Raw genomic sequence first — 25,582 nt, 5'->3', positions numbered from 1 at the left:
AGGTAGCACACAGCTCACGGCTGGCTGCTAACCACCCCCAGTCACAGACTTCAGTCACAGACTTCAGTCTATGACAGCACAGGCTACAGCCAAAAGCACCATCCACATGAAAAGGCCCCACAGAAGTAGTAAGGTTAAGGAACCTCTTCAGCTCTAGGTATGAGATACCGTGCAGTTACAGCAGGTAAATAAATTAATTAAAAAGACCACAAGGACCATCCACAAATTAGCACTTGTGAACAGGTGCCAAAAATGCCTTCTGGTATCTGGCTGATGGCTTCTCACAAGTCCCACTGAAGAGTGCCAAGATGTAGATGGCAAATTGGCAAGGTGGGGAAGCCCTTAATGGGATAGCATGGGCCTTGAATGATACACAATCGGTAATAAAAGCTGAAGAGCAGCAGGCTGTTGTATAATGGCAAGTGCTAACATCATATTCAACATTGCCAGACACCAAGCCAAGCAGCCAGGGCTCCTGCTACTGCCCAAGGGTAGAGCTTTTAGTTCCAGTGCTCTCTGTACTCCTACTCCCACATCCAGTATCTTTTGCTTGTTATGCTGTACTAATCACTTGCGATGTAAAAGTCTTTCTACAAGCCAAAAAGCCTCCTGATTTAACCAGGAACTACAGCGTCTCTAGGAAAAGCCAGTTAACCATGTCTGCATCAAGGGCTGGGGTGCAGTGGCCCTAACCCAAGACCACCATACATGCAGGAGTCAGTGACCCACAAAACAAACTGACAGGAGTGGGTGCAGGCTGGTGCTGCGCTGCGCACATCAGTGGGCTGTCAGAGAAATGATAAACCTAACGGGGGAGCCAGCGACTGCTCCCCCTTGGCACACGGTGAGAAGATAACCTGGGGAAGCGCCTGGCTACTCCCGGGGAGGGCAGGTCTGTGCAGATGACTCGCCTCGTCACCAGAGGGAGGTAACACCTTGGATGCCCAGCCCTGGTTAGGCTCCTGCTGTCAGGAGAGAGCCAAACTTGCAACACTTCATTCTTTTTCTAGATCTCTTTCCAGCCTGATGCTCCTGCAAAGTACTCCTACCTCCCCGCGTTACTCACATACGAGGCATCTCGTGCTCACTCAGCTCTGTGTGGTGGTGGCTGGCAGCACTGCCAGCCTTACTTCTGCTTCTTGGAGTGGTGCTGCAGCTGCTGCCGCGGGACAGACACACCTGGAGCTGGGATTACATTTCCATTTTTATTGAAATACAAAAAGTGCAAACCGTGAAATATAAGATCGGTGCAGATTAGAAGGAAATAAACAATGTGACTTAATACCACTGTGAAAACCCCATCCCTGCACCTAATGAACGTCGACAGAAAAGAAGGCAGGGAACACCGGCAACAAAAGCAAAGCCAAAAATTTTGCACAGGGGCCCCTGTGCTTCAAAGAGGAAACAGGGACCAAACTGGCGCTCAGCTCTCTGTCAGATTTGCAGACATTGCCACAAGGCATCCAGATGGCTGCAGCCCCCTCTGCACTACCCAAAACCTCTGATGCCACAGCGCAGCTTGGGGCAGGGAGCAGGGAGTGACCAGGGGCAGGTAAGACAGCACCCCAGAGGGGAATGGCCTAGGTGCTAAAAAGCAGAGGTGTGGAACGGAGCAAATTCTCCATCCCCGCAGGGAGAAATGGCTCATTGCTAACCTGAAAGACAAACCAGAGACCTTGGGCAGCTCTACGAGGAGAAAAACGACAAAGACGGGCACCCTCAGCAGATCCTGGCCCCAGCGACACACAGAGGACAGCAGCAGCCCGGCCAGGCCCGTGCCCTGCTGGCGGTGCTCCCCGCGAGGAGGCTGACCAGGGCGAGGGGATTTCATCCACCCAACAGAGGCTGCGGGCAGGCCCAGGCCAGTTCCCTGCTCAAATCACAGGAGGGATCTCTCCACAGAAGGCATTCAGGAGGGGAGAGTGCAGAAGCAAAAGCAGCCCCGGTTACTGTGCCTACTCCAGGGCCCCTGGCAGCTCCCGCATGAGGAGCCTGGGAGGAAAGGGGATATTTACACTGGGTCCCTTCCAGGATTTTCAAGCACCTTCCCACCACGAGCAGTGGCAGCTTCCTGAACACCCTCCCAATCTGCTCCCTGCAGGCACTGACCTGGAGCAGGCTGTTATCCCTGCCTGCAGGGGGTGCACCAGGCTCCTTTTTGCTAAAAAAAGGAAACAGGATTTCAAAAATTCACAAAAAAACAAAAACAAAACGAGAAAAAACAGCCACCCAACAAACTCCAGAGAGAACACAGACACTTGCAGCGACCCCTGCTCTCCCCCTGGAGAGCAGCTGAGCTACACCAGGGCTGCTCCTGGCCCCCGGGCACGGGCTGGCACTTGCTGCCCCGGAGGGCTGCAACCTGCCACCCTGCCCAGAGCTGCAGCTGCCTGTAGGATCAAGGCCTCGTGCCCCAGCAGACAGGCACTTGCTGTTCCAAGCTCGTTTGTCCCTGGAGAAGTTAGCTGGGTTTGCCTTTCCTCTAGGGAGACGCAAGCAAGGCCAGAGCCAGCTGCAGAGCCAGAGCAGGAGTCTCCCCGCTGGTAAAGCCTAACTGCAGCAGCTCCTATCTTGGCCAAACAGGGAAGAGTCCTACTCTTGCAGGAGGGAAACTCGGCAACCTCGTAGCCTCCTCGGGGCAAAGTCCCCCCTACCTAGAAGGGATGGGGCCCAGCCCTGCCCTAGCACACCTCTGGCTCCAGCCGTAGCAATGCCCAGCTCCCAGCCGCTGTGCCTCCTCCCAGCCAGCCGGGTGCTGCCCCGCCACGCTCCCTGTGTTGGCACCCAGCCCCGCTCCTCAGCTTAGCAGAAGCAGCCGCTTCCATCAGCCCCGCAGCACAGCTCACAGCTCCCTTCCTTTCATTACAGCTGGGGCACCAGCTTTTGTTCAGGCTGAAAGGCTGTGAAGAGGCAAGCCCCATTTAGCATCCAGTAGCTTGTAAAAAAAAAAATGAGTTGTTTGGTCCGAACCGTTTGTCCCCAGGGCCAGATGCGACAGGGAGTGGGACTGGCCCAGGCATGCAGGGCACGAGATACAAAGGTAAATAACACCAGAGGAATAAGGCGAGAAGCTCCACGCTTCAGAAGCCCCCTCGGGCCCAGGCTAAGGGCAGGGATCGCTTTGAGCTCAGGCCACCAGCAGGCTGCACCCCAAACCGACAGCGATGCCCTGCTCGGGGAAGGCACCGGGCACATCCTGCCCTAAACCTGCCTCCAGACCTCCCAGTTTTCTCCAGGCATGCTGAGGGCAGAGGGGATGTATCTGAGGAGGCTTCCATGGCAGGATGCAAGGGAACTATGAACCGAGGAGGAGAGAGGGCAGGGCCCTCAGCATGGAATAGCTGTTCCCTCACAACTTTGGCACACGAGAGCTCAGCACCGGGGCAGAAACCTGTAAGCCAGGCCTGGTGCACCCCAGTGCGAGGCTCCAGACCTCCCCTCACGGCCACGCTCACTGTTGCGTTGTGCTAGAGAAAGTTCTGCTCAAACGGAAGAAAAAAGAAGAACCAACAAGGCAGGCTGTGCCTGGCAGCACAGGTACACATGCCTGAAGGAGTATGAGAGGCCTCGTGTTGCTGCCACAGGGCAAGGCAGTGATCTTCACGGTGTTCAGCAGCTCAGTGCCACCGGGGCACCTCCTCCCGTCTGGGAAAGGGCCCCAGCCAGACCCCTGCACAGCCAGGCCCGGCACGAACCGTCCCAGCCAGGCTGGAAATGCTGCTGGAGGGACAAAAACAGCTGAGCTGGGTAACTACAGGAGCAACCTCACCCCAGGAAAAGCTGAAGAGTACCCAGAGTGGGTGAGCCCAGAGGAATACGGGCTAAATTCAGCTTCCCTGTGCTGCAGTCTGGCAGGCCTACACAGCCCACGTGCTATGAACCTGTCTTTCACTTGCTGGTCAAAACCGTGGGCCTGGAGAGGTGTTTGCAAGTGCAGAGCACGATGCTACATGAAGCACAAGGGCTGCCTGCTCCCTTCAGTGCTTCAGGTGCCTCTGGGAGAAGGCAGGATGCATGTTCAGTGCTGGAAGATGGCACTCAGCAAGAACACCTCTGCCACGAACCCAGCAAGTCTGCCCTAGCCCTGGTAGCCCAGCTGAGGCAAGGGGAGCGAGCTGGGGCTGTTGGGAGTTGAAACCAAAAAATATCTTTGCTGAGGAAGGGACCAGGAGGGCAGAAAAAAGGCAGGTGAGGGAAGGAGGAAAGGAAGGCGGGTCATTATAGGGCGGCAAGCTGGTGATGAGCCCTGGAGGAGCTGCACAGACTGGCAGGTTGGGGAGGACTCCACCCAGCAGCCGGGAGACCAGCTCCCATCCCCACCTGACGCAAGAGGTCTGCTGCTTACTTACACCTTCTCCACCATCTCCACAGCCCTCATTCTGCTCATCACCCAGGGGATCAATGGTCCCTTTGCACTGGAGGCAGCTTGGTCACAGCTCCAAGACAAGGTGGGAAAGAAGGTGGGAAGGTGGGCACAGTGTGCTGGAGTGGGCTGGCCTGGATTCAGGCCTCCACGTTCTCAAAGAGCTCCTTCTGGTGGTCCAGCAGGAACTTGGTAAAGGTATTGATGGGGTTGATGGCTTTTAGGGTGATGGCTACATCTTTGGCCCACAGCAGATTCGGGCCAAACACAACGGCCAGGTTGGTGTTTGTCATCTTGTTTCTGTCACTGTGAGCAGAGACCTATGTGGGAAAAAAAGAAACCATTGTGAATCCTACAGAACGACAGAGCAGCTGCCCTCTACCCTCCCCAAAGCCAGAGCTGGCAGACTCTCCAGGTAAACTGGAAGGAGGATGGCAGGCAGAAGCTGAAGACCCACTGCCAGAAGGTAGCTGGGGGAAACACATGATTTTTAGCACTCTGGAGGTGAGGAGCAACATCTTGCCACTTCCCACATCCCATTATGGCTCAACAATCAGGCCATATGATAATAGGACCAAGAGCACTGTCAGGCAGTACCTCTGCAGTCCAGATCATCACTAACCAAAATGATCTGGGGTAGATCTGTGACCCCTCTCCTAGTCCTATCTTCTACTCAGTTATTTTTGCTGTTGTACCTCCACCCTGGGGAGCTTTTTCAGCCTCCCTGGTACAGCTCACACTGGCTTAATGCCTGCCTGCACCTCTCAGTCGTGAGACCCCAAATAAGAGGAACATAAGGTAGAGAGAGGCAATCTCCTAGCTTGAGACTCATTTCTTCTCAAAGGGAAGGAGGGAGCAGGCAGGCAAAAAGCTGATGCAAGGCATTGGCAACTGAACTAGAAGACAACTTCCAAATCTCAGAGCAGCTCACCTGCACCAGGAAGGCTGTCAGTAAATGGAGCACTTCGTAGTTTTCCTCTGGCAGACTTTGGAGTGTTTTACGAACAACGTCCACACGATTCTCCTCCTCCACACCTAAAATGCAGGAGAGATGGGACAAGCAGGCCCATGAGAAATTCTAATCTCTCCACACAAAAGATGAATACCTCAGCACGCATCCCAGTGAAAGCACAGTTTGTAGTCACAGGGTATCCCATGCAGGACTGGCCCTTTCACAGATAAGGGTAGTTTGGAAGATTTGTCTTTGGCCAATGCAACATGCAGGGTGTATAGAGCACACTCTTGTTACAACTCACTCTGGAAGCTGACAACATGGCTGTAGAGGCCAAAGGTGAGGAGGGGCTCGGGTAGCTCCCTCAGGAAGGTCTTGAGAATCACAGCAGGGAGGTGGACATCTTCATACTGCTGGAAATCTACCGGCACGCCTGAGGAAGTAAAGAAGAGATTCAGCATTCACTGGCCAAAGTAGGATCTCCTCCACAGAACGTGGCATGATGGTCAGAGCCCAGAGCTGCAGAAGCAGCATTTTAAAGAATGTAAGAGGATAACAAAGCACAACATCTTCTAACAGAGTGACAAAATGTGTCCCAAAAGCATATGCAAAGCACTGCTGAATCCATCACTAACTCATTAGAAAAAAGCAAACCAAACAGATGACCAGGTTTCTTCCCCGTCATCTTCAGTCCCTCTGGCATAACTAGACAAACGTGGTATATCCTACCCTGAGAAACGGGGAAATATTCAGGACATAAAAGGGCAGTGTAGGAAACATGAGTGGGAAGAACTATGCTTCCCACATAGCAGAAATACTATGCAGTGTCAGATGCTTCTTCCTTGCAACTCGGGTCTTCCCCCGATGGGGCCTCCCCTAGAGAAGGTGAGGATGGGGCCTCATCAGAGAAGGTGAAGAGCCATGCTGGACTAGCTCCAACACCGTTCTAGCTAGACAGCAGGAGTCAGAGAATGAGACGGGCTCTGCTGAGCTGGGACACTTACCCATGTTGTATTTCTGCTGGACCTCCCTGACAACCTGTGTATTGGCCGATCTCCGGAAAATCCCTTCTGTTGCAAGAGCTGTCAAGGGAGAGCAGATGGAGAAAAAAGATCAGATACGCGGGAGTCTCCAGGAACATTGGTCTTAACTATAAATCCATGCTGTATGGTGTTCAGGCAGTTGCCAACACATCCCTTTTTTTTTTATAGAACTGCAATTCTTCCTGCCTCCAGCAGCAGGCAAAGGGTACAAGCAGCATTTGCTACTCTTATACAAGTGGGAGTATGAACAGCTAAGAGAAAAAGTTCTTCCAAGCCATGAAAATGCAGTCTCTTGAAGGCTTATCCCCCTGGGTCAGGCCTTTACAACTTATTCTAGATTGCTGCTCTGCTGTTTCTCACCACACTCTGGATGGGAACTGGGTGTAGGAGAGGCCACCAATGTGAAATTACGAGGGGTTGCAGCTTCCCTTTAACACTTACCGTGCTCCTGCAAATGAGCAATGGTCTCTCTGACCACCAGAGGAACAGGAGACTGATCAGGGCTCTTCTCCCTTAGACTGTGGGAAGAGACAAAAGGTTACAATAACTCATTCTCCCCGCCCTGCATGCAGCCCCTGAGACCTTAGATTGCCCACACAAGCACTACCTTTGATTGGCACTCAGGATCTTGCTATCCCAGTCCCCCAGTTCACCCATTTATTCCTGCGTTCTCTCCTGTTCACCCACTGGGCTAAGTCATTCACTGGAGCAAGTCTAGGATCAATGCCACACCACAGCAATATTTCTTTGTCTTCTATAAAAATCACAGCATGTAGACACCAGGGCAACAGGGTTCCCAGAAGGCAAGGCTGCCAGTTACAAACCAGGTGAAGAGAGTTAACTGCCTTTGTCTTTCCCTCTTGTGGACAAAGGCAGAAAGAAGCTGACACACACACATGGAATAAACTTATCCACCCAGTTCCTGTGATGGAAGACACACCAACACAATAGCTGTCAAGAAAGGCCTAGTGATGCTGAGGCATCTGTGCCACCCTCACTTGCACAGTTTGTACCACTTGGTATGGAGCTGTTCACCCCTCTCAGGCCTCTACCAGGCTCAGGCACACAGCACCACAGGGATTACATTTGGAAATGTTGTGTTGAAGCTGGGGAATGCATTCCCACATTGCTTCAGAGGATCTGTCTGGACACACAACGCTGGCCCCTCCTCATTCCACAGCCGCAAAATCACACTCAAGGTTAAAAATACCTTCAGCACTTAGCCAGTATCACTATCCCTTGCCAGTGTCTGTGTTTGCCTGTGTCATTGTGCAGGAATGGGTGGTGGAAATCAGTACAAGGGTAAGTAGAAGTGCTTTTAAAATAGTAATTACGATATGGAAAAAAAAAAGATCTGCAGTCCTACTCAATAAAAATAGCACTGTAAAGACACCTCAATCCACCTCTCACGTACTTCCTTTGCTTAAACGAAGTTTTTAGTGGCATAAAGCTGTCCTCATGGTCCTTGTTTTGTTTCTCCTTTGGTAAGCCTTAGCTGCAGAAACAGCCTCATACTAATTTAGGATGGAGGTTAGGATCTAGTCCGGGAACAAAGAGAGCTGAACTGAACTGAGTCAGTCAGGCCCTGGACATGAACACAGAGTTCCTCAGAAGGACGATTATAGTTTTGTCGGAAGTCCAAACTGCAAGAAATTTTACAACCACTCCTGCAGCTGTTCAGCTATAAATACAGTAACCTCATATCCACCAGGTCAGAGCTAAAGCAACATAATCCAGAGATACTCACTGCTGGAGCGAGACTCCAAACTGCTGGTTTGGCAGTGGCGGGCGTGGGGGTGTCGGCTTCTGGGGCACTTGGGCAGGCTTCTGCAGGGATCTCAGATATTCATCATATCTGTGGCAAGACAGAATAGTAAAAAGCCAGTCCAGCTCCAGAAAGAGCACAAACCCCACACTGCACATGACCCACTGCTAACACACTAGTAACACCTCCAGCCTTTGCATGGTTCCACTTATGCAAAAACGGGATAGACAGCCCTAGATAAACACATATAAATATTTGGTTGCCAGAAAATAAAAAACAAAAAGCAGAAGGAAGGAAGATATATATGGAATCAAGAGCTGGAGAAGCTGAAGATAACAGCACAAGAAAGAGGTCAGGGCAACACTGTTTGTGATGAGACAGTTGCACATGTGTGAGGGACGGATGGTTGGACCAAGATTGTGGTAACTTCGGGAAGCCTCAAAGACAAGCTGAACTGTGCCAAGGGAGGAAAACAGTTGCCCAGCCAGAGCAGATACACACCACAAGGTCCAAGTCAGTGTTAATGTCAATAGCTTGCAGAAAGTCCCTGAAGGGTGGGTGGGCATGATGGGTGCTCCACTGGAGCTTTTTTTAACTCAAGGACAGAACTGGGTACTGGGGTGCACACACAGGAGAGACAGTGGAGAGAAACAACAGTCCTTATGGCAATTTACCACCATTCACTCAAAAAACACTGCATAGGTGGTACAATCCCTTCTTCCCTTTGCCATTCATCCAGTAAAATCCCCTCTTGTAGAGCCCTAAACACACGGGAGATAGGTAGCACTCTCACTTCAGCACTTGGCTCGGGATCCCCAACTGTTCCAGCTTCACATACTCCTCCAGCTCACTGAGGAAGTTCACATAAAAGATTTTTCGTCCAAACTTAAAGCTGAAAAACAAGAGACAAGTAGCAGGTAAGGAATCAGGAAATCCGGTATCAGAATGGTGGACTTCTTACAAGCAAGCAGAGCAGGGGTCTGAAAGAGACATTGATGGGTATGAGAAAGTATGGCTGAACGGCAGATGTGTTACCCATGCAGCTCTACAGCTCCACATATTTTACCAGGAGATGCCAAGACTTTCCAGGTCCCGTCAGAAGCCCTTGCAGAAGCAGCCTCCCTAAAGCCCTGGCTTTCTCCTTCCTAAGCTCAGCAGTAAGCTGCAGACAACTTTTTGATTATTTTACAGTTAGGATTTCAGCATCAACACAACGAATTAAGTATAATTTAGACCAATTCTCTCTCTTCTTTTTTCATTATTAGCAGAGCCTGCACCACATTACTTCCAATTGTCTGGATAACCAAGGAGCAGCACAGATCTGCATGTTCTGTAGGTAGTTGTTGCATCTGAATATTTCTGAGCTCAGAAACAGGAGGAGACAGCAGAGGGCAAGGGCCAGCAAGGCAGGCTCGGCAGCCTGGACACATCCTGTGTGTCCCCCCCAAAGAATCACCCCATTACTCCCCATCGCTGTGAGGATGTGGGTGACCAGAGGCTTCCTACCTGATCAGAGGCTTGAAGAGAATCAGCAGGGTCTTGATGAACATGGTTGGGTGCACAATGTACAAGGCTTTGATGTTCTTCTTGTACCTGCCAAGAGAAGCTAAGTAAGGATGAACTGTGCCTTAAGCAGGGGAACCAACCTTTTCACAAGTTTAAGGCATCCCAGATGCTCCATTCCTTTTGGATTCTGCCTCACCACTCCCCAGAACCCTGCTCTTCCACACTTGATAGCAGCGTCAGGCTGCCCAGCAGCCTAAGGGCATGCTCTACATTATTGCAGGATTCACCCAGCAGCAGTGACCAGCCTCACCAAGAAGCAACAATTATACCACGGGGCTGACACACTTGCACTGCTTCCTGGTTTTGCTGCTTGCCTGTTGGCCAGGAAGAGCTGGGCATCCTGTGATTCAGCCTGCATCAAAAAGAAAACCACCTCCACAAGCAGTAGAAACAAGCAATAGTAAATTATGATCACCGGGCTACGTGGGCGCAGGGGAAAGATCTCCTGTGTTAGGCTGCAGAGCAGCATGCCACACCCTTGCCTGCTGCCCCCTACTCACTTGCGATCAAATTCCCTGTAAGCGTCTCGCAGCCAGCTGAGGGATGGCTTGTTCTCACTGGTCAGGCCGTGGTGCAGATACACCAGTGTGTAATCACTCTCCACATACTGGTCCAGTGTGAATTTCAGGTACCTGAAAACAGACAGCTGATGAACTCGCTTCATGCTCTGCCACACAGAGGCTCTTCCTCCCTTTGGGCCTCTTTTTAGCGTGCCATAGCAGAGGATTTGTATCCCCATCAATGAACGTAAGCACTTTGCAAGGACATGTCAAGATAAAGAAGACACTCCATACAGATTTAGCCTCAGGCATCCAGTACCTGGGAATCGTGTCAGGGTTAAGAAGTTAATAGCAGCCTCCGAAGACACTACTCACCCCAGCAGTTTCACGTGATCAAGCTGATGACTTGGGGGCATCCGGCAGGCACTGAACAAAATGACTTTCCTTCCATATTTGTCATCACCTGCAGATGAAATGCCAGAGATTACAGGGAGTTCCAGCACTACGCTGTGGTCTTGGCAGCAAAGGGGTAATGGAGCACGGAAAACCACCATAACAAGGCAGAAATTGAGATTGCCAAAGCTGACAGTAAAGGTAAACCTGACTTTCAGCAGAGTTGCCACAGGCCTAGTATAGGAGCAGAAACCTGAACCCCAAGGGCCTGGCAAATTGGCAACGTGAACGGAGAACAGTCCATGCTCCAGCCCTGAAAGAAGAGGAAGATTTGGAAGCCAGGATGAGTCAGAGCACGTAGGAATGGAGGCCTCCGGTACGGAGCAGAGTACCCGGAACATTAGTCCTGCAACGCTGCTCCCGAGGGCACTGCTCCCCTTGTATGTGTGCACAGGGAGGCACAGGAAAACTGCCCCTCACAGGCACAAAAACTGCTCCTCCCCTTCTGCACACAGTCCCAGACTACTCATGGTCTGGTGCGTGTGGCTTTTGTTTCACCTACAGCTTCATCCTGCACACGGAACAAAGCAGTTTCACATCCTGAAAACCAAGAAATTCCCAGAAACAGGCAGGCCCAGCCACATCCCAGAGACGAGGAGCAAGCATCATCACAAGCCTCTTCTACAGATGGACCAGGTTAGCCCTACCAGATTCTCCACAGCGGTCTGCAGAACAAGCTGCTGTTCGCTGCTTCCCAGGTTTTTCCATCTACAGTTGTATTTTCCCATTCTGAAATGGAAGGAGCTGCAAAGCGTGGCACAACCGAGCCAATTCTATGTCAAACCCCTAGCAGAAAACAGTCCCCACCACAAAGGAGCCAAATAACCGATAAAACAACCTCATCATCTTAGGGGAGGACACTCCCAGCCACCTCTTGAGGCTTCAGAGGCAACAAACCAAATCTTCCCCAAAGCATCAGGGTACTTCTGCCGGCACCACGAACAAAACCCAAGCAGGTGGGCATGGACACACTTAGCAGACATGCTGGGGGAACTGAGGGATTTAGGTAAGTGAGAACCAAGTCACAAATCATTTGGATATGCAGAGTTTGAGGGAAATCTGGTTCTCTCCCAGATGGACACCTCCCCAATTCATTTCCATAAGGATGACTTACTTTTTAGCACCCGTGGAGGTGAAATTGTTCCTTCAGTGTCAAGGGTTAACGTTTTCTTGTCTTTTTGGCTACTCACCCTGCTCTGAGAGCAATGGTTTCTTGTCAAATCAGAAGGAGCACAGCGCAGTGAAAGGGGCTACTGAGGCTATATTCAAGAAGGCCCTCCTCCCTCCCCTGCAGCACAACCATCCCATTCAGACCACATCACAGAAAGCAGCAAAGATCTCTACTTATGCAGGATAGCCCTTTAGTACACATTCCTCCTGAAAGATATCCTTTTCCCCATGCTGGATTTGCAGTATTCAGAGCATGCAGCTGTTTCCTCCCCCTTGCTTGGGCTCCAGTGCCCAAACCCTGCTTGGTTAGACTTGCCGTGCAGCAACTGAGATCTTAAATCAAACCTAAGCAAACCTGAGGCTGCCAGGAGCGATGCCTGTTTGTAACAGACGACCACTGCCGCAGCAAAAGGAAGCCAGAGAATTTACATACACAAGCCACGACATTAAGAAGCCTCTAAGCCTATCTTTTATCCCTACCCTGGCCAGAAGAAGACTCCCTCTGCTTTTTCACTTCTGTTTTTCCCTTGCAAGTCTCACTTTCAAGCCACTTTTCACCAGACAGCACGAGACAGAACGCAGTGATGCACACAAGCCAGAGCCTCTACAAAGGTTAGGGACACTGAGGCAGCACCAGGTACAGCCCAGGAGAGGCTGGCAGAGGCTCACACCGACACACACATGCGCAGCTGGGGGCAGCTCGGGAGGACACACGACCCAGAAAGCAGGACTAGAAGAGAGTGATGCAAGGATGGTCTGGAACAACCGGGTACAGGCACAGCCAGGCCACGAGACCAACACCACATTGCACATCCCACGGCAGCCCACTCTCTGCCTAGCCCGGAGTTTCTTGGTAGCTTGCTGTGAGCTTTAGGGCTGGCTCAAATGCACGCGAGGTGTCTACAGAACAAAGGCTAGAAAGTTCTGGGCAAGAGGGTACGGCAAACTGTGGCTCTACCCAGTGGTCTTTAACCATTTTTATGGCACCATCTGGAAGACAAAGGATCCCGCCTGCACAGAGCAGCAAGAAGATGTCAGCATCTCAGAATCTGCTGAGTTTTGTGGTGATGAAAGAAAATGGCCACAAAGCCCACCGATCTGTGCAGTTCACAGCTCTGTTAAAGAAGAATAGCTGCTGTCTTCAGTTAACAGGATGCAACTCAGATCCACATGGATGGTCTGAGGGCGTGAAGCAGATGTAAGCTTGATGAAGGCAGGCCTTGGTGGTGGGGGACTGCAGTACAGCTCCATCCTCGTGTGATGTTGCAGGTGGCCACACAGCCCGCTCAGACTCCTGGGTGCCGACTTCCAGGCTGGACAAATCACAAGTCAGGAACCCAAAACCTTGAGCACCTTCCTCCAGAATGACATGAAAGCCTTCAGCAGGGCCTATGCAAAGTCCAGAATCTCATTTCTAAACACAGCCTTGGTGAAGAGCCCTGGGATTGCTGATAAAAGAAAAAACAGACAATCCACGATTCTGCCAAAGGGAATTGGCATGTTTCCCCTGGATAATTTACAGGGCCAAGCACACCAAAAGATTACCTACAGTCCCTTGGATCACTGGAAAAGGAGTGGCCCTTTTTGCCTTCCAAATACGAATGAATTTTTGCATGAGAACTCCACAGGAACCAGCACGCCCATTACTGAGTTGTGAGTTTCACACTGGGCTCAGCCTGTCAACACAAACATTCAAACCCACTCAGTGCCAATCCTGTTTCCACCTGACGTGTATCAGATCAGTCTGGTTTCTCCAGATATAAAGTTCAGCTCCTGAGCATCAAAGATGAACAATCAGCTGGTCCCAGTTTATAAACAAGAACCTAAAGCCCATTCCATGTATTCTTGGTTGCCAGAGGAAACTGCCTCCAGGTGGCCTCTCTGCCTCAGACTGAGCGGTTCCTTATCACATTTGATCTTTCCCAGATGCTCCATCCCTTGTACTGTTTGTTCTCTTGCTTGCAGTATTAATTTTATCTATCTACATTTTCACCCCTTGCTTGCAAGTGCAAGTACCTACAGTTTCCACTGAGCACAACTGTAGACCGTGCAGTAGCTGCTCAGATTCTCAGCCTGTCTGCTACCTCTCCCAGACCAGAAATGCTCAGCAATAGTTAACAACAAACCAACGAGGAGGCAATTATATATGTTAGCACTCTCGGAGCACCCCAACAGAGTGCACGCCTTTGTATGCTCATGCATAAAACATACTTTCAGGGTACTCCAGAACCCACTGACCTCCCTACAGGCTGGAATTCCCAATTATTATTTTGTAAACAACAAAGAGCAGGACAGCAGCCAACACGCAGAGCCTACCAGTCAAGACTGCTGCTCATCTAAATAGATATTGACTTGTGGCACTCAGATGTGCTGATTCTCCTGAACGTTGCTGCGGTGCTTTTAAGGCCCAAATTCATTTCCAACTCCCTTCTGAAGATTCTGTTTCCAATGCACTCCTGAGACGTGGGCTGAGAACACCATTCTTGCAGTTCCAAACCATCAGCGTAGGACCATGCCCCTAGAAGCTGAAGCTCAATCACCAAGGCTAAGGTTTGCAACCCGCAGCAAAGCAAACGTACCAGAGCAGGAATTCCTATCAAGGTAGCAGGACTGTCCTGAGACAGGACTCTGCTAAACAAATCTGTACGACCAACATGGAAAATACGTGCTTGACTCGCAAATCCTGCTATATATTTCTACGTGTTTCTCCTGAAAATCATCGGTCAGCTTTTCTGCCACGATTTGATGCTACCAGTAAAACTGCAGCTCAGGTGCCCTGCTCATTCGCCAAATACCCTCAGCTGAGGATCCCACTTCGATGGAAGATGCAAGTGAGAAGATCCTGGTACGTGGATACTGAGAGAATGCAGGTGGTCTTTAAGGTCCCTTCCAACCCAAACCGTTCCGTGGTTCTGTGAAGAGCTAGTGTCATCAGTAAAGCAACAAAGCTGCCAGGTCAGGGAGAAGGAGGGGACATCAGTACAGAAATCCAGAACACCTCTACACAAGTTTCACAAAGCTCAGGATGCTTATCAGAGCCACCATCAGTAACAAAACAAAAAAAACAAAAACAAAAAACTCCTCTAATGAAATTTCAGATTCATGCCAAACTTATGACACAGTGCTGTGTTAAAGTATCCATAGCAGATTTTAGATGCCCGAGAAATTCCAACATGGATTTAGCCTCTCAAGAAAAGAAAGTAAGGAGGTTGAAGTAGCCACATTTTAATACATCTTACACCTAGATACTCCCAATATCCAAACTCTGCTGGAATTATCAAGCTTTATCAAGTGACTAAAGCCCTAACTGATAATAAACAAACAAACAAACAAACAAAAAAAAAAAAACAGAACCTAAAGGATCAGATTAAAGAACATAAAACAGAAGGATGTCTCCCACAGCAAATGGTAGACAAGAACCCGTGTAATGAGGATCAGCATTTCCATGGACTGTGCAAAGATCTTGGCCTGCTGTTCAGAAACAGCAGAAAGGATTTCGTACCACAAGAGTTTCATCTACACCAAGAAGTGTGAAATCCTTAAAGCTTGGGGCTGAAGGCCAGACTATTCACAAATGCTCAGCAAGCACAGAGCAGTCTAGCGCAGCTTCAGGCTGGAATAAGGAACAGGTGACCCAAACCCAACATCTCTGCAGCCAAACGGAGAAGAACTTGCTCATAGTAGCTTCCAGCTGGAGAATCCAATTTCAGTGCCAGCTGCACTGTAAGTGCACGCAGCAGCAGATCGTCTGAAGGAATGGGAAGCAATCCTAGGATGAGCTTCTGAAGCACACATGACAACAAGGTATCTCTGTGTTCGAACTGAACTGGTCCAAGCAGGCCACCACCAGAAGAGGAACAGGATTTACACTGAGACCCGACAGCCCCAAAGTGCCCCAAGTAAAGCCCACAGGCCAAATTTGGCTCAGATGATACTGCTGTGCCTGAGGCAGAGGTGCAGTCCTCAGATGACAATTTTGTGCAGCCTTTGGACTCCTGAAAAATTGCCAGCACAGCCCAAGGCTGAGCAAAGTTTGGGCTCCCCTGAGATAACCCAGCTACAGGCCACGGTCATGCTGAAGGAATACCGGGATCTACAGCATCACAAAACATCTACCTACCTGGTTGGGCCCCATCAAGTGCACCCTGGTCTGGAGGAACAGAAACAAGGTTATAGCAAGCCAAGTTTTGCGCTCTTTTCCAGAAAGTAACCTTGAGCATAAAGTCTCAGAGTCTAGCCAAATTGCCACTGGGATGCATTTACTTGCCGTCGTGCAGCAGTTAAGCTCCTTCATCTTTCCCCCATGCTCCTCTCCAAAAGTAACCATAACTAACAGAGGTGGTAATCCTGTACCCAGGATTCCTGAGCCTCTTTCTTGAATTTGCAACAAATTCTGTATAATCTTAGTCCAATTTCTGGCACTTGCAGTTAACATCTGCCCCACCAACAAAATGACAACCACCATGTTGCCACTTTTAAAAGGGTTAAATGCCACAAATTCAGAAAGTCAAGGTCCTTTGAACAACTTGCAAAGTGTACATAGGATGACATGTATGAACGGCACGCTCAACAGACTGTTTGGGAAGAAGCCAAATTTCTAACAGGAACGTGAGGACAATTTGGATCTTCAACACAGGTTATAAGAAAATCTTATGAGATTCTGAATTAAAAAAAGAAGGCAATTAGGGGGGAAAATGTTTTTTCTGTTCAGGGAGGAGGTTATGAAGGCATTTATTGCCATCCCCATCTCCTTTCCATCTCTCCCACAGCCATGTATGCTCCCCAAACCCAAATGGGCCTGTTGACATAGGAAGCTCAGTAGTGCAAGGGTCTAACAAGAAACTCTCCATTCCCTTGGTCTCTTATCTCAAAACATGGTGCAGAAGCTGGGCTGCCTTTGGATGGGCCCAATTCCACAGAAGCAACTCATCATTCTGTATCATATAAATACCGTTAAAAAAAAAAAAAAAGAGCAAAAGCCAGAAAGTACATTCAAATGCAGCAGAAATGCAGGCTTCCCACATTAACAGAGCCCATAATAATGCACCATGCTAGAAGGGGAAAGGACCCTTATTATCGGAGGGGTGCAACGATGCAACCTACTTCCTACGCAAGCTTTGTCTGCAACTTCTGCCTTTGCCTGCTTGGTGCAACAGCAGCTACTGGAGCTTGCTCCAAGATGGATTTTATCTCCCCACATCCATCACCACCATCGTCAGCATTAGTTACAACTTTGGCACCTGCAGCCAGCAACGATGCTTTTTAGGTAGGTTTGGTACCTGGCACCAAGAAAAAGGATTCTCTGCCATCTAGTAACGCTCAAGAACAGCTCCAGCTTGCCACCTGGCTCCCCCATTTCAGTAGCAGGTCTTACTACACCCTGGCACCAAGCCTTCTCTGCAAGGGCAGCCCTACAGGCTGCCCATTAATGGGGGGAGGCAGCAGATTTCCCACAAGACTAGCAGAAACATGCTGTAAGCTTCATTAAGGCACTGAAGTCACTGGGCAGGGACGACGTAGCAGCACCTTTGCCACAGCAGACCTGGCAGCAGGACACAGCATCTCTTAAACTTATCAGAAGTTTGGGACGTGGGACGGTTCAACAGCCTTCAGCCAGAAGCTTGTGTTTCCTCCAAGCATTACATGATGTAAGGAAAAAAAAACATCACTTTGCAGAAGTGGTTTGTGCAGGGAAACCGAGCTACATCTGCTCCAACTTTATCCACGTGTAAAGACAAAGTTATTGGCTACAGCACTCACAGAAAGAAGAACTCAGAGTCAGGAAGAGCACAACCACAGGGACCTCTCCACAACCTCCGTAAGATGCTCCAAAAACAAACTGCTGAGGGCAGGTCTGAAAGGACAGGTAAATAGTGCCATCTCTTTCCTTCCAAAAAGCATTAAATTCCTGAACCAAAACAAGCTTTCCTAAAACATTCTGGTTCGTAACAGCGCCTTTTGCCCTGTCTCCCTGTGAGGCACCCCCCTAGGAACAGCAATGACACGCCAGCTCTGTTCCGTGGACAAAAGGCAGGTCGTGATGCATGGCCCCATCCAGGAAGGTCCCAGCCCCCAGGAGACAGGAGCACAGGGCACGAAGGGGAGCTTCCAGGAAAGTGCTGCGCTGTTTTGAAGTGGGGGAAATGAAAACAGAAACTTTTTTTTTTAAGGCAAACTTTATTTTTTGAATAATTTCCTTCCTCTTAAGCCAGATAGCTGTGATAGCGAAATCTGGCATGACTTGATTTGAGTCACAAATTGAAGTCAGCAAGAAAACGAGCGCACTAACTTTCTGTAATCAGAACTGGGGTTGTTTGTTTTGGTGGTTGTTTTTTTCTTTCCTTTCCTATTTTTTTAATGTTTTTAAAATAAGCTACTATTAACACCACGCGCCAGCCCGCTAGAAGCAGTTAGTGCTCTGACCACACAGGATAACCCTGGGATCTCAGCCCAAGGACGGTAAGCAGCCTTCTGCTTTTGTCTCAAAATAGCATCAGCACCCCAGAATGTATTTTGGGGAAAGCACAAACAGAATTAGCCATATGCTTTCTGCTCTGAAGCGAAGAGCAGGGAAGAACACAGAAGTGAAAGCTCATAAACAGCAGAATGGATAAAACTACCCTTGATCTGCTGCCACCTGCTCATATTTACAGGAGAGCTGGGGTGGAGCTGTTTTGCTTCAGACTCAGCGTGGCAAACGTTGGCTGCACCTAGAAGTGCTGACAAGCACGGCTTGTCAGCACAGCCAGCACCAAACAGTTCCCCTTTAATCCCCCAGCGAGATTTTGACTCCACAGGCTACTTCTAAAAGGATTTTTCCAGCTTCACCAGATTGTTTGCCTCCAGTGACAGCCCAGAGAACATTACCCTGTCTGATTCTGTGAACGGTTAATGTTATTAATTATTGACCAAGAAAACTGAACAAACTGCTTCAGCTCCAGCCCCCACCTTCATAAATCCTACTTCCAGGAGATGAGACAACACCAGCGAGCCTCAAAATGAAAGCGCCAGCAAACCCACTACGTGGAGCTGGGCTTCTTTACCCAGAAAAGGCATTGCACCACATTTTGTGGTGGGCCCTATCAGACATTTTCAGATAAACAGGCCAGTGGTGGAAAGTGGCTCATGCCAGCCAGCAACAGATGGCTCTGTGAGATGCTGCTGCGCTGCACAGACACGCGAACAGGGCCGGGGAACTCACTCGAAACACAAATTCAAGCCATGACGGGGAAGAGATGCCCTTCAGAAGGCAGGCACACCTCCCAGGCAGCCATCTTACCGGCCTGAAACGCTTCCAGGAAGTTAGGTAATTCTTCGTGTGCTATCCTAGACGCCTGTGTCAAATGGCTGCTTTCCAGCACCACCGAGGCATCATCCCCTTCGCAGGGATACTCAGCGAGCTGGTCAAACAGCCGCCGCGTTACCTTGGAACAGGAATCCCGCAGAAAGGCTGGTGCTAACATCAAGAGGCAGAGCACAAAGCCTGTGCTGGGCTTGGGTCGACATTCCAGTCTTATCGATGTCTGCGATCTAAACACTCTGCTAAGCACTGGGGCTTTGTCTGCAGTGAACAACAGGGCAACTTAACTCACCAGCTCCCAGAGTTCAGGAACACCGGGCACCTCTGCCGTTTGCATTACAAACGCTCTAGCTACTGTCACTGAAAGGGCAGGACTCCACACATTTGTTCCCTTGCAATTTCGGCAGCAGGGAGGCCAGAGTGCAGACCCAAATTAACTCCAGTCCTCGAAGTCCAGCCCCATGGAGCAGGTTACTAACACATCTGCAAATCAAAGCGCTGGTAGAGAATCTGGAAGACACAAGGGCTCAAATGCTAAACGCTCTGCCTGTCATCCTAAGCAGCCAAAGGCACACAGGGAGACAAAGAAGGTTTTGAGTTTGCCATTATCATTTTGTTCCCTAAAAATGTAACATGAGAGGTCAGGAGAAAGGAACTTCATTCTAGATGACAGCCTAGGAAAGAATAATGTCAGGACAACTCTTGCCAAGGTTCTTGCCTGCAAATCTTTCCTCTCTAACCCAGCCCAGCTGCAGAACAACCCTTTATCAGGAGGACTCCAGCTTGTGCTTCCGCCTCTCTGCAAATTCTCACGTGGGGCAGGAACCAAGGTACAGAGAAACGGCAAGAGGAAGGGAAGGAGGTGGCTGTAGATGATTAAGGAGGAAGTGTGTCAAGTCCCAACAGGTTGAAGAGGCTTTTTTTTCTTAAACAGGGAATGCAAGACAAACTAGAATGACCTTCCCTCAGACTTACCACAGCAACCTAAAAACTGTCTCCACGAGTTTTTCTCATGGAGGTCCCAGCTGTAAATGCTGAGGGTTAGCGTAATTAAAATAATGTTGATGAGACAACTACACAGAAGAAATCAGAATGTTTGCAACCCTGAATGGTCAGGTCCTTCCTTGCAGTGTGCCCCAGGCCTTTTCCCCAGATTTCAGGTTTCTAAAAATGCTGAATAAGGACAGGATGGCAAACTGGCCATTCAGATACAACAGAGCTGCCACACTCAGTCAGCTGAGGGAGCTCACAACTAGGTAATTTGTGTGACATTATCACGTAGAATCCACGTCTTGTGCTCAGGATACAGTCAAGGATACACACCTAAAACAATTTGACAAAAATGACCAAGTCCTGCTAATAATATAATCAAGACAGCAAGAACCAAGAAGGAATGCAAGTTTAACCAAGGTCAGGGAAAAACTGCACTTATGGCAAGCATTCAAGAAGTTTGGTGCTCCTTCTCCTTATGATGCCAGCTGTCATTGCCACTTGGGCCTGGCACGTAGCAAATGCCCCCACAACTCCCTTACAGAGACCCTGCCTCAGCCCAGCTGCAAAGATATCCGAGGGGAAAACAGAGAGCAAAGACTACCTGCTACTTCCACAATGTGGTGCCTGGCGATATCGTAGTAGGGATCATCCCACCGCAGGTGAGTGACGGGCTCGGGGGAGCCTTTGGAGTCCTCTGCACAAAACATAAGGAACAAGAAATTAGCAGAAGGGATCTGGATTGGCTGCCCTACGTGCCCTTCAGCTGGTTTCCCACACCTCCTTGGGCAACAGTTCATAGTGCAGGAGTTGACTGCATTCCTACAGACTTTCAGAGCAACAGCCCAGTTCTCCAGTCCTGCTTCCCATATGGAAGCTCAAGACCTTTCCATCAAGGAAGATCAAACGGTCCTGCAAGAGACAGTAACAGAGAACACTCGAGGATTTACAGTGTGTCCATACCGTCACCATCAAAGCGCAGCCAGTGCCAGAACTGAGAAGAATATATTTACAAAGAATACATCTACAGCAGCTGGCTCAGAGCTTTCAGTGCTATTCAATGGCAGGCCTAATTCACTTGGGCGTGGTGCAACAGTAATGGGTCTGTAAAGCTTTTAGATGGAGCTGGGACTCTGTCTGCGTGCAGATCTGACCACAATGATGCAGGACAAACAACTCCTTTTTGGCCTCAAGCCAGCCCCCAAATTATTAGGACACTTACCTGATTTGGGGAACGCAGGGACTTCATCTGCTGGCCAGTTCTTATCGTCTATGGAGGCCAGTTTGAGCTGGCTGAGGGACTGGTTGGTATCATCCAAGTTCAGGTCATCCTGAAGCTCCGAGAGTGGGTCTGTAGCCATGGTGCCCGAATACCGCCGTCTGTCCTGCAGCACCTAGAGCACGGACTGCAGAGATGGCTAGGTGAGACACCGAGACCACGAGTTTCCCTCCCCAAAGAGGCTCTTCCCCTTCTCCCTGATTTTCCCCCAAGCCCGCCTTTTCTTCACCTACCCCGAGATCGTGCTTCCCCTCCCCCTCGAGGCAAGCAGGAACTCCTCCTCCTCCCAGCAGCACCGACATATGTCAGCTTTTTTGTGCCAGTTGCTCCCAAAAGGCCGTCGGGAGCCTGTACCAACCCGCTCGGTGAGGCTCTGCTTGACCACAGCTGTGTCCAGATCAGTTTCTCTCCTGGCACAGGAGCAGCAGCGAGCCGCCCAGGAAGGCGACAGGCTATGCCAGCCCCTGCCTGACACACTCACTGCAGCTAAGAGCTCCCCCTCCCTCCGAAGGGCTGGCACAAAGCCCAGCCCTTTCCACAGTTGGCCCAGCGCTGGAAGCTTTCCCAGGAATCACCCCCCCTTTCTCCCCACAGGGGAGGGCCAGAGCTCTCAGCAACACCAAAGTGGGTGCCTCGGTGTGCTGGGATCTGCACGCACAAGTGAACAGCTCCGAGCTTCTCAAAACAGGATTTCGCAGGCTGAGCTGGTGAGACGTGGGGAACACCACACGCACCGCCATCAAACCGTTCCTGTGACACAGCAGCGAGAAGTAGAGCACTCAGCGCTTTAACTCGAAGCCCTGCTGCCACGAGGAGCGTTCCTCACCAAGCATCCCACACTACCGAGGGGACCAAGGAATCAAGAGGGTCCGAGAAGCAGACAACTGCGTTTGCTGTTGCTCACAAACGTTTCTCACTCCCACCTGGAGCCGATGCTCCATCAGACCCAGCTCTGAGCTGGCACAGCACGCAGCACCCTCCAAGGGTACCAGCTCTTTGGGAGAACTGCTGTTGCCCTCTAACGTCAGTCTCCTGGAAATAAGCAAGGAAATACTGGCAGGACAGACAGGCAGACCTCGACTGCTCACACCGAGCAAAGCCAGCATCACCACAGGGACAGCAGCTCAGGGCCAACAGGCCGTGAGCCAAGAGGAACTGTAGCAAAACAAACTGACACCTTGCATCAGCAAGATTCTCTGTAACGCTGGTTCGCGGGCAGGCTCGTGCTTGTTTTCCATTACGAGGGGAGCGCAGGGTTCAAAGATGATCTGAGGAGGCACAACACCTCTCTGTGGAAAGATGACACTCAGAGCAAGGCTATTTCCTTTAGCAGCATAGAGGGGGGCGATGATGTTTTGCATCTTCCATCCCCAGAGCTTGAACGTGTGCATCCATCCAGAGAAGATGAGCAGGCAGCCACGGGGATGTGAGCACAGAACTGGACAGTCGGCATCTGCCCCCTGTCCCTTGATTACTCCCTGGGAGGATGGGAGGAGCAAGCTTATCTCTTACTCATCAGTTTACAACCAGTTTTCACTTCTCACGGGCTCCCAGGGTGCTGGGAGCTATGGCTAAGCAAAAGAAATTGGATTCCCAAAACAAGAAAGATCAAGATACACACAGCAGTGGATCACCACAGCGGAATGGCAAGCACGAGGGGTCTGAGCACAGCAGCCGAGCGGAGGCCCAGGCAAAGTTATTCCCTGCCCTCCTCCCGCAAGGGCTGAGAGCTGCCTGACCTCTGCTCTCACAGGGGCAGGGAGCAAGAAATCAGGTTCCTCTGCACCATGAGCTCATGCTGGAACCACGCAGCAGCAGGGCCGAGTGACAGCCAGCTCCCCACCCCTAGCAACTGCTCGGATTCCTATGGTAACGCCAGGCACCAGTGCCTGTGACTCAGTGTGCTTAAAGCGCTCCCCGCTGCGGCTCAGCGGCCCCACAAACCAGCATCCATGGCCCCACAGGGCGGCCTGCTGCATGTGGGCCCCGAGTGCACCCAGTTCCCAGGGAATTCCCAGCCCTGGTGGGGACAGAGGACCTTCCTGCACCCACTGACCTATTGAGACACCTTCCAGTTCTCCAGAGTGCCCCACAGCAACTGCGTCCCCAGAGCAAGGTCCCGAAGTGCTCAGGGTCCAAACCCAAATCTTCCTACAGAGCAGCAGCAGCACCACCACGGGGCCAGCAAGCCACCAGGTCTCCTCACTTCTCGCTCCAAGGATCACGACTTGGCTTCAGAAAAAACTGGCAGTGCTTCACCAGGGCATAAGGGCAGGTTGTTGGACACCACCGGGGGACTTCCCCTTGGGCATGCTCCTGAAATTAATCCTAGTGTGGCACCATGAGGTAGAAGGAAGTCATCGCTAGGATCCTTACAGTTCCACACTGCAAAAGGAGCCAAAATAGCCTCTTGCCAAAACCGTCCTTACCCTTGCCAGACTTGCCAGGTATCTGCTTTTTTTTTTTTTTCTCTACGGGGCAGGCAGCTCCATTGCTCAGCTCTAGGTTAGTGCTTCACGACAGAAATGTTAATGGAAAGAGGATCCAATCCTCACAGATCGCAGGCTCTGCTTGTGAACCAGCCTGTAGGGCCCAGGGGATTCCAGAAGGCTTCTCACAGAAGTTCCCCCAGTCCTTTACCAACTGTGCAAAAGCCAATAGCACAGCATCTCCCACATCAGAGCAGTTCAGAGAAACACAAGCCTCTCAGTGCCCAGGAACTCGTGGGCACTGAGAAAGAGACCTGGAGCTGAAGGTTCAGATGTAAGAAATTAAATAGGGATCTTAGCATGAGGGCACACATTTTATTTTCTGACAGAACAGCTGCACAAGATCTTTTCCCTGTCTAGCCAAAACTGACCTGGAAGCAGGACCTGTTGTTAAACAGAAAGTGCGTCCTGCATCAGTATAAGGGTGAAACAGCTGTCAAAAAAAAACACCAGCCTTTTAGCAGATGTAACACAATTTAAGAGCCCCACGGTTCTTAGATAAATGTCCTGGCAAGATGCAAATCGCACACCCTGCACAGCCAATGAAAATGTAAGGAAAGCGATGCAGCTAGATTTAAAAACTACGAAGCCTGCTCAAGCATTTAAAACCTCGAGAATCACTCCTGACACCAGAAGCCAGGCTCTAACAAGACAACTCCTTCCATTTTTCCAAGTGTTTTCTGCACCTTTCCTGGTGATCTCAATGCTTGCTGAGCCATGTCCTTGGCTCTCTAATAAAAACTGACTTTTTGGCTAAGACAGAGATGTGCAGAACAGCACGTTCTGCAGAAAGAGAGAAACCGCGGCCCTTTAAAACACAGTTTTTATTGCTGGACACTCCCTGTACAAGATCCTACCAGAATTCACCCAGGGAAGGCAGCTCTCTGGTATCGATGACGTGCTGGTAGCTGCTGTTCACACAGACTTTTTGGTGGTGGTTTTCTGGTGGTGGTTTTTTTCCAATTCCAGTTTCACCGCCTCGCCACCACTTGTTTCTAGACCTCCTCTGCAGTTTCCTTTTCCTGTTTTTCTTCCAGCCCTACTATTAATCCCGGAGTAAACCTGCACATCGGACGCGCGTTAGCACCCCCCGGGCCCGTCCTTCCACCACCAAAAGGCCAATGGCTCCTTCTCCCCAACCAATTACCACCGCCACGCTGCAGCCAAGCAGGAATCCCGGTCCTGGGGTGTCTCAATAATTTTCTGCTTGTGCTGCCACCGCCAGCTCCTCCCCGCTTAGTTTTATTTGCCCCAGCGCCTGTTTCGCTGCACCCACCAGTCAGGAACAGCGATGGGCACCTCAGCAGGCAGCGTTCCTGTGAGGCACGGCCCCTCTGGACGGCTCCTCTCCTCGTAACACAACAAAAGGCAGCCAGCTCCTCGGCAGCAGACCTCAAAGCCTTACACTAAGGCTGCGACTCACCAGCAAAAGGGCTCAGCGTCCCCTCACGGGCAGCCGCTGAGGCGCGGGGGCAGGCAGCGCCCCGCCGCCCTCTGCCCCTCTGCCCTTCTCCTCACGCCCCGCTCCCAGCCCCGTGTCCCCCCCTTTCCACCGGTACCTGCGGCCCTCCAGCGGCCTCCTCCCGGCCCTGCCGGCCGCCCCGTATCCGGCGGAAGGGCGGCGTGTCGCCGGGGGAACGCTCCCCGCCCCGGCCGCCTCCCCCCCGGCAGCACGGAGCCGAAGCCAGGAGGGGAGAGCCCCGCTCCCAAAA

The 25,582-nt window shown here is 50.7% G+C and overlaps 1 protein-coding gene across 4 annotated transcripts; it reads right to left on the bottom strand.

Annotated features, from left to right (window-relative positions):
- Positions 1-1,186: 1,186 nt before the first annotated feature.
- ARHGAP1 (Rho GTPase activating protein 1) lies at positions 1,187-25,582 on the bottom strand. Of its 4 annotated transcripts, none has more exons than XM_082761264.1 (13): positions 25,430-25,582; positions 21,325-21,508; positions 20,707-20,799; positions 10,565-10,652; positions 10,190-10,321; positions 9,630-9,716; positions 8,917-9,015; positions 8,106-8,213; positions 6,800-6,876; positions 6,320-6,397; positions 5,620-5,748; positions 5,295-5,398; positions 1,187-4,683 (listed from the first exon to the last, which is right to left on the bottom strand). In XM_082761264.1, the coding sequence occupies exons 2-13, from the start codon at positions 21,461-21,463 to the stop codon at positions 4,504-4,506; spliced, it is 1,314 nt and encodes a 437-aa protein (XP_082617390.1). In that variant the 5' UTR covers positions 21,464-21,508; positions 25,430-25,582; the 3' UTR covers positions 1,187-4,503. The 4 variants fall into 4 exon arrangements, with proteins under 4 accessions (XP_082617390.1, XP_082617392.1, XP_082617393.1 ...); XM_082761266.1 differs by lacking the exon at positions 25,430-25,582 and adding an exon at positions 25,294-25,335; XM_082761267.1 differs by lacking the exon at positions 25,430-25,582 and adding an exon at positions 25,147-25,170.

This window comes from Aythya marila (assembly GCF_965140915.1).
Source record: "Aythya marila genome assembly, chromosome: 5".
NCBI lineage: Eukaryota > Metazoa > Chordata > Aves > Anseriformes > Anatidae > Aythya > Aythya marila.
Note: the sequence above shows the minus strand (reverse complement) of the source record. Positions and strands in the feature narration are given on the sequence as shown.